The 14448-nt window shown below is 43.9% G+C and overlaps 1 protein-coding gene across 1 annotated transcript; it reads right to left on the minus strand.

Annotated features, from left to right (window-relative positions):
- Positions 1-2711: 2711 nt before the first annotated feature.
- Stc1 (stanniocalcin 1) lies at positions 2712-13917 on the minus strand. Its single transcript, XM_008850597.1, has 4 exons — positions 13545-13917; positions 11420-11562; positions 10569-10780; positions 2712-4432 (listed from the first exon to the last, which is right to left on the minus strand). The coding sequence occupies exons 1-4, from the start codon at positions 13660-13662 to the stop codon at positions 4162-4164; spliced, it is 744 nt and encodes a 247-aa protein (XP_008848819.1). The 5' UTR covers positions 13663-13917; the 3' UTR covers positions 2712-4161.
- Positions 13918-14448: the final 531 nt, after the last annotated feature.

The following is a 14448-nucleotide window of genomic DNA, read 5'->3' on the forward strand; positions in this document are numbered from 1 at the left end:
TAAAACCTTTATTTGTAATATTATGTTTGTAAAATTATGTTGGGGACACACCTGCCACCCAAGGTGCTTCCAGTCGAGGTAGCAAGTAAAGGGTTATACCTTCCAGAATGTATGGACAGCATACATAAACACCTGGAAGACTGAGTACAGTACCCCATCCTGCCTGTATCACTGTTGTGCAGAGGTTCCTGAGGGAAGAGGGTGGAGTGATGAACTTGGATTGCCTAGTTGTCTGCAGACCCCTAAAGCCTTTTCTAGCCTTGGAAAGAATTTGAGTTTCAATTTTTTTCTTGTGTGTGTATACATGTTCATGTGTGTGTACACATGTGTGTGTGGGCCAAAGGTTGATGTTGGTGTCTTTCTTGTTCAGCTTCTGCTGTGTTGAGACAGGGTCTCTTGTTGAACCTCCAGGTGATTCGTCTAGGCTGGCTGGCCAATGAGTTCTGTTCTAGGAATGCTCTTGTGTCTACTTCCCCAGTGCTAGGGTTAACAAACACATGCTGTATGCCTAGAGTTTTACATGGTACCTGGGATCTGAACTCAGATCTTCAGAATAATATAAGCAAGTGCTTTACTTACTGAGCCATCCCCTTAGTCCCCAGGTAATGGGAGCCACTGAATGATTTTAAAGGCAGTTGGCAAATGTTGGCTTAAACCATATTCATTTTCATATTGATCCATAATTATGGGCATGGATATAACCTCATATTTACAGACTCTCATTCAGGTTTTTTTTCATTATTTTTATTTTATGTGTACGTGTATATTGCCTGCATGTAGGTGCGTGTCGTGCAAAGCCTGCGGAGGTCAGAAGAGGCTGTTGGATCCCCTGTGACTGGAGTTATAGACAGTTGTTAGCTGCCATGTGGGTGCTGGGATTTGAACCCTGGTCTTCTGCAAGAACAGCCAGTGTTCTTAACTGCTGAGCCATCTCTCTAGCCCCTAGGTTTTTGTTTTTAAAGAATTACAGTTTATTGTTGTTGGTGGTGGTATGTTGTGTGTGTGTGTGTGTGTGTGTGTGTGTGTGTGTATATATGAGTGCAGGCACATGCATGCCATGGTGCCCACGTAAAAGTCTGAGGACAATTTTGTGGGGCTGGTTCTCTCCATCCACCTTTAGGTAGGTTCTGGGGATTGAACTCAGGCTGTTATGTTTGTACAGCAAGTGTTTTACTCACTGAGTCATCTCATGGTCCCACGAAGTTTTCAAAGAATAACAATGAAAGACATGGGGGGGAACCCAATAAAACGTAACACTTTATTATTATTATCTTAGAAGGAATTCACCAAAGGCTTCATATTATGCTGTGGCATCTTTAATTATAAAAATAAGCAAATAAAATAACTTGCATCTGTCATTACCATGATATGTTTCATAACCTTTATATGCACATGGAGCTTAAAAATGTAATTTAACAATAAATAATGACATATACCAGATATGCTCACTGTTTATTCCAGTACTCAGCCAAAAACCTAAATATCATTTAAATTATAAATACATAATGCAAATATAATGGCACAAAAATGTTCTAAAGTGCAACCAAATCACGAGAGAGGAGATCATGCAAACTGGTCTAGATCAGCCCCCAAATCACTCTGCAGCAAACAAGACGAAGCTTTGGAAGTTCAAGGAAGAGTTGGAGAGAGCAAGGTGGGGAGAGACAGAAGCAAAAAAAAAACAAAAGCAGAAACAAAAAACCAAAAAAAAAAACCCCAAAAAACCAAAAAAACCCACAAAAAACCCAAAAAACACCCAAACAAAGCAAAAAACAAAAACTAGCAACACTGTGAGAACTGCTTCTTTCCCTATGTGTAGATATATGTATTGTAGATACATATATAAATATCTCTGTGGGGAGAAAAGGGGGTACCACGGTTTGAAGAAGTCACAGCAGAGAGAGAGAGAGAGAGAGAGAGAGAGAGAGAGAGAGAGAGAGAGCGCATTTTGCTAGGAATTCTCATAAGCTACTTGTCACTTTGGGGTTCTGGCTTAGTGGGTTTGCAAAATGCACAACACACACACACTTGATTAGCTTTTCTGGTTCAGAGAAGTCAGCCTTGCCTGGGATGGGAAGTTGGGGAAAGGGGCGAGTCTAGCTTAGAATATGCTCTACCTGATTTCCATGAGGCTAAGGCAGTGTCCATTTGTTTGGGACCTTGGGATGGGACAGTTCTAAGTATAAAAATGCCCTTAACAATCTGATGTCAGCACGCTTAGAGGCTGTGTGGGGACAAAGGCAGCAGCTTTGGGTCTGCTGCATCCGATCTTGGTCCTTGAGCAGCACGGTACTGGTTTTAAAGGCTTTATGGTAAAGTTGTATTGCTTTTCATTTTCCTGGAGAGGTGCCCTCCCTCCTCCCACCAGGGTCCCTACCACTCAATTTGGTCACCTCTGGGGTGTAGCCTAGAGAGAGTCAAGCACCAATAGTTTCTACCCAAGTGAGTTTGGAGCGGCCCCTGCAGAACTACCCTTCCTCCCTCTTCCTCTCTCAGCATTGACCTTTGGTGGGCAGTGACGCTCATAAGGGGCTGCTGGGTTCAAGGATAATGACCCTGAGAAACTACTGTTGTTCGTAGACAGGTTAATCATTTGGCTTTGGTGGCTGCCATCTTGTAAACATCAACGGCGGAAATGATCAAACCACCAGCTCTTATGCCCTCCTTCATTCTACATATATTTTTCTTTTTTTTTTCTTTTTTTCTTTTTTTTTTTTTTTAAAGATCCTACAGAGATGGTCCAGCTGCCAGGACTACTTTGGCAGGCAGCGTGCTACAGGACAAAAAAGGAAGAGGAGTCTATTAAGGCTGGACAGCCCAGGGTTATTTATACTCCCTCAGCCCCAAGTCCCCCGGACTAAAGACCCAAAGGCTGATTGACTCATTCCTGATTGGGTTAGTGGAAGAATCTCCCACCCCATCATCATTTACCAGAGTGCCAGGCACTGATGGAAGGCGATGAACCAGAATGGCCACTTCCAAGGTACAGTATGCCCTGTCACAAGTAGTGGTCCAAGCCCAAAGGGATGATCTGTTTTGGTTCCTGTAATTCTCAGTTGGATGTGACAGAGCTGTCTCAGGATACATCTAAGTCAAGTGTAGCCTCTGGGTTGAGGTGGGCTGGGAGATTAACATCTTACCTGGGGTCCTTCAGATAAACCTGTTGGGTTTTCCTATCTTGTATAGGCCCATCTTAAGTTCTGATGTTGAGTTAAAACTACTTCTACCCCCTTAGTTATAAAAAAGGCCACAAGGAGCATTTATGTGGGTTTCTGGAAGTGAGATAGTTATTCCATCCCAGGAAAAGAAAAATAAAGCTAAGTTACAAAACTAAATCTATATGCAATAAAGTTATTATAGACTGCTTTGTTAAGCAGAGTCCTCTGGAATTTATGTACAGTACAATAGTTTTCAGCTATTTATAATCCACAGTTAGACCTTAAGATTCTCTGGTTTTAAGACAATTGTTAAAGATACTTTTAAAGCTCTGAGCAGTTACAGTACATAAAGATGTTAGCTTTTTGTTTTTCATTAGATGCAAGAAGATGCTGGCTCAAAGCCTGGGTGGAGAACCAGGTTTGAGCAATTTGGTAAATACGTCAGAAAGGAAATTAGACATTGGAGGATCGAGACCATAAGACTCGTTAGCGATCAAGAATTCATACATGACATTCATATTCGTCCATGGCCAGCACAGATTCATAACACGAATTCCATTTAACATATTTATGAGCATTTAAGATGTGCATTTAAATAAAGTTTTTTTTTTGTATCAGCTAACTCTACTGGGCAACCATTCTAAAGGGCTCCACATCTTCAGATTACAATGACTGGGCAGTTACATGAACGTTTTGCATTTGAGAGGAGCTGGTGGGGAGCTGGGGAAAGACTTCATGGAGGAAGGGGATAAAGAGGCAACGTTCTCCCGAGGAGAGGCAGATGATCACATGTATTCTGTTGGTAAGAATGCTGCCACTGCAAAATGTTGGAATATTGATTACGGAAGCCTAGTTTCATGCAGTTTTCTTTAAGGGGGGATAGAAAATAGGAACTACGTTAAAAAAAAAAAAAAGAAAATCAAACCAGGCACAGTACACTCAAAGTTGGTGTGTCAACACCCCTAAAATGCTATTAGTTTGGTGAGGCTGTACCTCTCCCTGGTTACGCACTCTCCTGGGAGGTACGTTTGATGTGGGAGGGAGAGTCCCCCTCACCTCGGAGGTTCCTGAGGAGGACTTTCAGCTTCTGTGGCTCATTGGTGCGCCTCCTGTTGAAGTCAGCTCTTGGGTGTGTTTGGGCACAGTGGTCTGTCTGCAGGATGTGGAAGAGGCTGGCCATGTTGGGCCCAATTTTCTCCATCAGGCTGTCTCTGATTGTGCTGACTGTGTCTTCATCACATTCCAGAAGGCTTCGGACAAGTCTGTTATAATATCTGTATTGGGAAAGAGAGGATATGTGATTAGGGAGAGCCACGTAAGGCCCAGGCACAGATATCCCCAGCACTCACACCATGCAGCGGCTACGAGTTCATCAGTTAAAGGTGGCTTTTTAATTTTTTAGTATTTTATTTATTATTTTTATTTTATGTGTATGAGTGTATTGCCCATATGTATATAAGTACACACATGTCTTGCAGTGCTCAGGGAGGTCAGAAGAGTGTCAGATCCCCTGGAACTGGAGTTATGGATGGTTGTTAGCCGCCACGTGGGTGCTAAGAAGAGGAGCCTGGGTCCTCTGCAAAAGCAGTCAGTGATCTTAACCACTGAGTCATCTCTCCAGTCCCCAAAGGTGGCTTTTGTTTCCTGCTGTGTTTGGGTGCATATGCTCCCTGAATTTACTGTCCCAAGCAAGGTAAATCAATCTCCACATTTACAGTTCAGGAGATTTAGATCACACTGAATAGTACTAGGCTGACTGTAATGTCTGAAAATTTGGAAAACAGACTCTTAGAACCAAATGGGACAACATAACATGTTCTCATTTTGCAGAGAAGAAATTAGAGTGGCTTGCTCAAGGTCAGACACTGAACTAATGGCAGAAGTGGCACTCAGTCAAGTAAAATGAATATAGCAAGGTGGATATTAGAGTTCAAGCTTACAGAATGTTCACTGCACATGGACTGACACTTATTCGGATGCGTCTTTGCAATTTCCCCTTTTCCTGGTGATGGATGTACTTAGGGGTGCATGCATATTCTAACTGAACTTTGGTCTGAAGGCCATGCATTTTTCTATGAAATCTACTTCCTTATACCTACTCAGCCAGTTTGAGAAAGCCAAGACCTGCCTCTATTTTCATGTTTCCTTCAAAGTCATATATTTGCCCTTCTGTGGTCAAATACCAGGTAGTGAGGATACTTAAAAGGAAAGATCAATAGTCCTTAAGGGTTCTTGTTTCTGTGATTCCACAGAACCTGCTCATACTCTCCAGGGTTTTGTGGCCTCCTTCTTTGGCTGCATGACAATCTTTGGTTACCATCTCAAGCACCCACATTTGAAGGTTTCATGACTTGCTTTATTTCTCTGATTAGATGGAAAACATCTCAAAGGCAGGATTGGTGACCTTCTTCTTTGAGTCTAAGTAGCTAAGTATCATCAGGCTATGTTGTCTGATTGTTGAATTTTACATTTCTTTCTGTGGTTGCTGAGGAAATACAGCTTGAAAAACAGGGTGACGCTCTTGCTTGAGAAACCTGTGTCTACCCTTGCTTTGTACGCTTAACATGGACCTTTTCTTACGTCTCACTGTCGGCCCCTGTGCTTATATCTATATTGAAATCTTTTCTTAATATATGCATATTAATATAGACTTTCAACATCAATGAAAACTTAAAATATAATTCTGTTTGAAAACTCTTGATTTCCTAAAGGAAAAATGTTTGTAAAAAAAAAAAATCGAACAACAACAAAAGAAAAAAAACTGTTATGTTTAGTGTAAACTATTTTCATTTATGGAATAAATTCTTTGAACGTCTTAAATGATGCAGCTAAGTGTTAATAGCACCGAAAGGATGAAGCTGTCTAATATTCAGAGCATTTAAATGACTTGTGCTGTTTTTTGAGGAGCTCCATTTTGACAAATTGATTGTCTAAACCCTCCAACTCTGTGTTCACCAGCAGGTAACTCTCCTGGTGACAGTGACCCACTGTACTGATGTGGAGAGAACTTTTCGTAGGAGTAGCCTGATGTTCTCTGGAGCCACAGGATTGTCCATGGAAAAAAATCCTGTTTATTTTTAACTCACCTTCCAGAGCACAGGATCAAGCATCTTTCCAAAATAACTTAACCCTCAGAGAGGTTCTTTTGGGGATGTACAGGGTGGAACATGAACAATGAAGCAAAGTGTTCACCCTTCTGTGGGTGAGAAGACTGGGGGCAGAGCAGTGTCTGGCTTGCCTATAGTCCCGGCTACAGGCCTCCTGTCAGGGACAATTATATCCAGCTGTGAGTGAAACACGGATTCTCTGGCTCAAAGGAACATTTTCCAATCCTTTGGAAGTACAAAGTACATGAGTCAAGTAGAGCTTACTTGGATGAAGAAATGGGGGAGAAAACTAGTTTTGGGAAAACTGAGAATAAACAACTGTGCCCCATGAACTTCAGATATATATATATCTCCATCCGCTAGTTCCTGGGCTATGCCAGGACCTGGCTTCCCCGGAAAATGGGTCTATTTTAGAGGGCAATTTGTTCCTAGAGGATAAGGTTCAGTAAGGGACTTTATAGCTTAGGGAAGGTAACTTGTCCATGTCTAGAAAGAACTCTTCATAAAAGATATGCCTCCAAAATGGGCCAGAAAATGTGATCATTCCTTAAAAACACATAGACTGGAAAATTCATTCTTCTTTAAAAGAATTGGAAGCACTTGTGTGGATGAAGAAATTTAATTCCTTTAAAAAATTCAGCTTGCCTAGCTAGTCTGCAGCTCTGGGGCCATATTCCTGGCTCCTTGGGTCTCACGGCCATCTGACTCTGAGGATACCTACTTTTGCTGTTCCTGTTTTTGGCTAGATAGAATATCCATTCTTGGTGTTTCTTCACAATGACTCCTGTTAGCCTGACTGCTCTTAGTGACTTCCTGCTTCCTTCAGGGAGCTTTGGCAACTCGGTGGGGTAGGCTCAGAGAAAATCTTAAAATAGAAAATAGTACATGGCTCCATTAGAGCTCCTCAAAAGCTGAAGCATGTGGCAGGCTGACTGATGTCAGTGCAGCTAACCGTGTTGTCCCCAAAGAGACTAGACCATGGCATTCACCTCTGGACTGCACAGGCCAATGAGAAGACCTTTCCTATAGGTTGTTAAGCAACACAGATGATTTAAGAGGTTGTGCCTCTGGCAAAAGTTAACTTAGAAATTGGCATCTATTTATTGAGGATATTTTTATACCAATAACTTATAGTCACTCTAGCCATGGAGAATGATGTGTATTTTCTTTTAGGAGAGAATGCATACAAAATTCATTGCTGAACACTGTGGTGCACATATATTCAATTATGCTTGGTATTCTATTTTTGGATTATGGGGACCTTCTTGCAGGGTTTTTCTGGCTGCCTTTTTGGAAGCAGAAATCAAAATAGCTTGGCTCACAGCCATGCAAATTCTGAGCCCAATTCTGTGACTCTCAAGCTGTGAGATCTTTAGCGGGTTGTTCTCTCCCTGTGCCTCTATTCTTCAGTAAGATGGGGCAGTTAGTTTAGGAATAGCCACCCTTAGCTATTGTATTTTGTTTCTAGGGATTCAGCGCACATTTTGCTTCTCAGTTTAACAAAACATAGTGAAATAGTGAAGCTCAGAAAACCCTGCCTTTCTAAGAGGAGTTGGAACTACTTAAGACATTCCTTTCTTTAGCCTGACAGCCTTTATGGCACATGGAGGGGATGCACTGCAATGTCGTAGCAGATTAAGCATCTTGATCTTGCAGCCTGGAAGGACCTTTTATAAAGCACAGTTCTTCCCTCTCACTTTGAGAATTCCATCCCTGACTCCCCCTATCCCCCAGTAAAGAATAAGATCAGATTCTCCATAGCTACAGTTTCAGCCATGCTTACTCAAATACACACATACTGCGTAGGAACGTTCTGTGTGAGGGTTTATAAATAGTCCTTTGTTTCCCTTGATCAATATTAGTCTTCTGTTTCCTGTTCCCTATCCATGCCCTAGAGAGTTGGATGCTTTGTCAGTTTTCCCACTCTGGATCAGGGTTGGTCTAATTGGTTCCCAAGCTTCATTCTGCCCTGCTTGCCACATAGTTCCTGTTGTGTTTTCCCCACGACTGAAGGTATGGCTTACAAATCAAGGTGGGGGACACCCCCACCTACCTTCTCTCCCCCAGATGCACCTCTGTCATATGAATACTCCTCTGTTCTGCCTCTCAGTCCAGTCACAGGCTTTGGACTCTCAGCCCTCAATCTCATGCTAGATAAACCACAGGAAGGTGGAATGAACCCGTAACTACTTCCTTTTGCAATTTGCTGCCAATTGGCAGCCACTCCGCATGTGTCTATGTTGGGAGAGAGGCTGGGAAAGCAGGATGTTTCAGGAGGGTGAGGAGCTGAAATAGAGTAGTCAAGCCAGCCTGGAACCGGAAATCTCTACAGTCCTGAACAGGAATAATAGTAGCACACTGAAGTGAAAAACTTGGAAAAAGGTAAGGGTTGCATGAGAGATTCTGGTCTCAAAGAGCTTACCACCCTTTCCCCATTGACCTTTACTGCTAAGTGTGTGAAAGAGATAAGGACACTGTCTTCGGGACCATTTTCTGAAAGTGTTACAGATAAGACACTTATTAAAGGGAATGATACTTAACAATTCTTTTTTTTTTTTTTTTAGTCTCCTCTTAATCAAGTGGAGAGCTTTAGTCTAAAATCTGCTACTTCCTTTCTACCTTGTATCTCCCTTCATTAGAAAAATGCCATGTGAGTTGAAATAGTAAGATCCGTGTAGCCTTGAAATTGGTCACGTGCCACATTAGATAGCATATGTACCACATTAGCGGTCCTATATGTTGCAAGATCTTTAAGGATCTAAATTTGTAATGATAGCTCTGCTAATACCCACACCCCTCTACTACATAAGTACCTCCTTTGTCCCTAGCCATTATTCTACTTAAGAAGTCTTCATTTCTTTTTCTTATGATGAAGGGAATCTCCAACAAATAGCCAAGTGTAGCCCTGCCCCTCTTCAATAAGAATCTTTCCAGGAGAACTTTAAGTCAAGGTTGATATAAAGAGACAAGTCATTTGAGAGAAACAGTCAAGTCGATGTTCCTGTTCTGAGAAAATTGGTTAGAATATACTGATCAAATTGCTTTCAAGAGTCGGATGGCTGATCTTAGAAGATGACCTGTAATTTTGTAGGCCTAACCTGTGGTTGAGAATGGATCCAAAATTTCACGTTTCGTGTTAGGGACTTTAATTTTTCCTGAAGAGGAACAACTTTTCCGGTCTTCCACCTGCACATGGTGTACATGACTAAATCACTCCTAAGCCCTAGAAAGATTTGGCTGTTACCACTCTCTGAAGGATGGAGGCATTTGGCTAGGAATTTTGTCAGATTAAGTGTGTGATAACCCTTAGGGGATCAGCGTAAAAGAGCGGTTCCCTGTGAATACATGAAGATTTGGCTAGAGACTCAAAGAATCATAGGATTTCAGGACTTTGGCTGAGGGCATCTCACTAGGCTCTCCTTAACTGGCTTGCATTATTACTGACTGCGCCCATCCATGTCTGGCCAAGCAGCACCCCTCAGCTCTTTCTGGAAGCCTTTCTAAGACACCCACATGTGATCAAGATGCCAGGCCTCTAATGCATCAGAGGTTCGTTCCTGGCTGGCAAAGACCTCCACTGAGGACACAGCAAGGCCTGGGGCACCGATGATATGAACTCAGTGACTCTGGGCCACCTGAGATGCAAATGTGATGTGGGTTGCTACCAGCCCTTCCTTTTGGGAAATCTTGGGCTACAGGGATGAGATGACATAGGTCTGGAAGGGACCGGGAGGATGGTTCCCTGTAGCCATTTTTCACAGAGAAAATCCAAGTCCCTCAAAAATTAGAGGGCTTGTTCTGGGTTGGCCCCTGAACTATCTGGCTAGGCTTGGGGCTGATTTGAAAGACATGCAGATTTCATAAAAGCCTGCATTCTGACATTCTGACATTCTGACATTTGACCAGATTTTTTTAAAAAATAAAATCATGGCCTATTGTACTGTTGCATAGTCACAATTTCAGCCAAATCTGATGTCTCAGAAGGTACTTTCCAGAAGCTTCATTATTTCCTTCAGGCTTATGGCAAGAATTGGATACAGAAATGTACCCAGGGATGTGCCAAGTAAGCTCTCTGCTATCTGCATGGAAAGACTTTTTCCTATAACACCAGGGGAGAACTCAAGCTGCTTAAACTGTCAACCATTCACAAATCTTTTTTTTTTTTTCCTCCCTTCAAAAGCTGGGAAGGCTGTAAGCTAAAATAAGAGCTCGGCTGTACAATTTAACCCTCCTTCCCAGTCTGGCTCTGCTAGCCAGTCTGTTCCCACCCCCCTGCCTGCAAAGAAAGAGACCCATTGGGTACCTGTTGGAGAAGTGGTTGGGCAGCTGCACGACTTCAGTGATGGCTTCTGGGTTCCGCCTGGCGATGCTGCACACGTTCAGCTTGCTGTAACATTCCTCCTGCACCTCAGCAATCATCCGCTGGAAAGTGGAGCACCTCCGGATGGCGAGGAAGACCTTGGAGGTGACCCCATTGGCGATGCACTTTAAGCTCTCTTTGACAAATGCTTTTCCCTGCCAGAGGACAGAAGCCAAGTGTTAGCTGAATCTGACAAAAGAAGTCGGGGTCTATGACATGGGGGCATTCAAGGGGATTTGCTTTGATATCAGCACTGAGAGCTAAAAAAGAAAAATCCCTTCTCGCTTAGACTATCTTAAAAATTGAGTTCCACAGAAGGGAAATGCGATGGGGGGAAAGCCATGGTCAATCGTTCTGAGGCTTGAAAATGGTCATAATCCAGCTTTATACTCTTGAGATTTAGGCTTTGATAACTTGGAAGACAGGATAGAATGTTAGAACATTCAGGGGGAACAGAAGTTCTCCCTGCTAGAAGAAAATTTTTATTTCCTTTCAAAGAAGAAAAGCTTTTCTGCCCTCCATCTTTCCTGTCACATGTCAGCCTCTGTCAAGTCTTTATAGTAATGGGTGGGGTGGGAGAGCCCTGTATGCAAGGCATTTCCTGGTCCAAACTGCGCGTATGTGTGTTTGCCTCTGTGTTTTTATGTGTGTGTCTACACCCTGGCATGGGCTTTTCAAGAAGTTTGGCTAGGAACCACGGCTGGCTCCCTACTAGACTGGTTCCTAAGAACAATAGTCAAGTACTCTATTAGAAGACAAGTAGCTGGTTGGAGTAGAGGTCAAGTTCTTATTACCTGAGTGTCAAATTTAGCAGCGCTGTACAAGAAGGATTTACAGATGTCATACATCCCATCTGTGTCACATGTGGAGTTTTCCAGGCATGCAAAAGCCCCACAGCCAACCTGCAGGGCACTGTTGAGGCAGCGAAGCACTTCCGCTGGAAGAGAAAAGCATATCCAGTCTGGGACAAATCAAAAGGACATTGGGCAGGATCCAGTAGGCACAGAGGCCAAGTTCAAGGGCAGAGGATCAGTCTTAGTCTTATCTTGGAAGTTTGAAGAAAAAGGGTGGGGCGGGATTGAGAAATGGGGTGGACAGGCCCTTTTTGCTTCTAAGAGTCAGAGCAAAGGGGATGACTTCCCCTTAGAGACATGTTTTCTGGGTCTTACCCATTCAGGCCTAGTGGTGGCTGGAGGAGTAAAGTTGGAGACCTTGCAGTGCACAGTGCCTTCTGGTGGTGGTATAGAATCAGAGGTTATTATCACTTGGCACTTTACAGTATGGGTAGGCTGAAGGCAGTGACTAGGGACCAGGCTCAGGAGGAGAGGAAGGCCAGGGAATCTAGCTGGCTTCTAAATAAAATATAGTTCAGAGTAAAAAGCATGGGATTTTAATCCAAATGGCCAAGAAGAATTTGCCAGGAGTGCACTTGGAGGAAGACCCTTTGGATGTGGTCTTAACCCTCTGTGGCATTGACAGAGAAGAATCTGAACCATTCATGTCCCCTGCCCAGTGTCCCCACTGCAGCCCAGTACTTAGAGAGACGATCGTCTCTCATATTAAAAAGCCTTCTTTTTATAAAGAGAAATACAGGTGTGGAGTAGCAGGTTCAAGGCACCTCTTGTACAAGAAAACCGCGAAGAACTTGCATGAGGCTTTTTCTGTATTCTGGATAATCTCTCCCGTAAAAGTAATTTCTCTCCCACAAAAGGAGGGGTGTTCCGGCAGGCAACTGGGTAAGAAATGATCTGCAACCTTCATACTGTAGGAGTCTCCTCCCAGATCAAAAGCCTGCTTGGGTTAGGCTTCCCCGCCCCCTCCCACCACCCGCACCCGCAGCCTCTGGGATGTTACAAGTCATTTTCTCTAATTATATATTTCCACGGGTTCAAACTATAACTTTGCTTTAAGCAGTTTTAATATGCATTAGGGCTGCTATTGTTTTAGGCAAGCTTGAATTGTGAATCACAGCATCGCTATAGCAACTAAGTACAAAAGGAAGTGAGGCGAAAGGCCTCCTAGGCAGGGACCTGCGCTCTTCCAAGGGGAGCATCTGCAGCGTTTTGACACCTGCGATCCCGTTGCTGCTGACAGTTGAGGGAGAGAGGGCAGAAAGGACAGAGGAGTGGGGCGGGGGGGGGCCTGGCAGTCCTGGGGCAGAGGTGCCAATGCGGGCATCCTAGCGCCTCTTTGGTTCTAGAAGCCAGGATCATATACAATTAACTGGTCCCGGAGTCAGGATGAAAGTGAGACCTTTCCTTTTGGAGAAACAACTGCTTTGTTTCACAAATATTCTTTTCCTAGGGGTCACAGGCTACAGAAGCGATTGAATGGAGCTGATGAGAACCGGGAAGGAGACAGGCAGCAGTGTAGGGAAATGGGGTGTGTAGGTCCCCCCCACCAGCCCCTGAATCCGCCCTGGATTTTTTTCATACTTAAAGACTATGGATCCAAAAATCTTTGTGAAGGAGGGCTTGCCCTTGTGTTCTCTGAGGAGGTACAAGTCAAGTTACAAGGTCTTAAAGGAGAATAGAGAGGGACCACCGCGGGCAAGCTGAGCATCACCTTAAGACCGGCTCCTGGAGTATAGAGAGTGCTTTGAGGCATGCCAACATTCAAGCCTTTCCCCGCCCCCTCCTCCCCAAGAGGGTACGTGCCAGATTTCAGGCAATCAGGCTAGGCTTATGCAATGAAATACCCTCTACAGAGCGCCCAGCGTCTTCGTTAGTTGCATGCAATTTATTAAACAAAGGAGCTCAACTTCCTAAGGCTATTGGGTTACACCGGCAGTTTATTACCATCAGGCATGAAGCACATTTATTATCAAGATCAGCCGTCACAGACACAGATGAAAGAGGCAAATGAGGATAGCTCTTGGGTGGGGGGGGGGAGAAACCGGTCCTGGGTTTGCTTGCTTACCTGAGTTCTGAGCTGCCACCCGGGGTTTCCTGGGACTCACAGAGTCATTCTGCTCCGCCTCTGGGGTTGCAGCAGCACTGATGACCAGCACCAGAATCACTGCTGAGTTTTGGAGCATTCTCTGAGAAGTTTCCGCTAAGTTGCTGGTTTTTTTTTTTTTTTTTCTTCCTCCCCCCCCTTTCCTCTTTCCCTCTCCCGGCTTGAGTGAAGATGTGGATCTGGATATACTGAAAGCTTAGGTGAGGATTTGAGCAGAAATTTTTGTTGCTGCTGCCGCTGCCGCTGCTGCTGCCGCTGCCACTGCTGCTGCCGCTGCTGCTGCTGCTGCGGCTGCTGCAGTCGTTGCTCTTTGCACCTCTGGCTTTTGCAAACTGGGGGCCCAAAGAGCTGCACCCAGGGATTTTATAGCCGTTCTTATCGGTCCTCGGGATCAGGGACCAATCAGATCCTTCAACTAGTCTGTTTAGCCAATAGGAAGGCACGCTTATTCAGCTGGAGCTTTTTGACTTCTTAGAAATATTTTCCAGCAAATTAAAAGTACCTGCTGCCAATGTTTTATATGTGTGTGTGGCTGTGTGTGCAGGGATGCGCGGAAAAGCTATTTTCACAGGATGAAGTGATAATTTTGTATTGATCAAACTTAAGCAAAATCACATAAAAATCTCTTCAAGGTGCTTTGGAAATTTCTCCCTCCTCCTCCTCCTCCTCCTCCTCCTCCTCCTCTCTTCCTCCTCCTGTTTGTTCTCCTCTCCTTGTCCCCCTTCTTCTTCCTCTTCCTCTCTCCTCTTTTTCTTTCTTTTCCTGCTTAATCTTCCTTCTCTTCTCTCTTTTGGATTTATCTTACACACACACACACACACACACATGCACACACACATCTATCTATCTATCTATCTATCTATCT

Source organism: Nannospalax galili, unplaced genomic scaffold (genome assembly GCF_000622305.1).
Source record: "Nannospalax galili isolate Female #2095 unplaced genomic scaffold, S.galili_v1.0 scaffold291, whole genome shotgun sequence".
NCBI lineage: Eukaryota > Metazoa > Chordata > Mammalia > Rodentia > Spalacidae > Nannospalax > Nannospalax galili.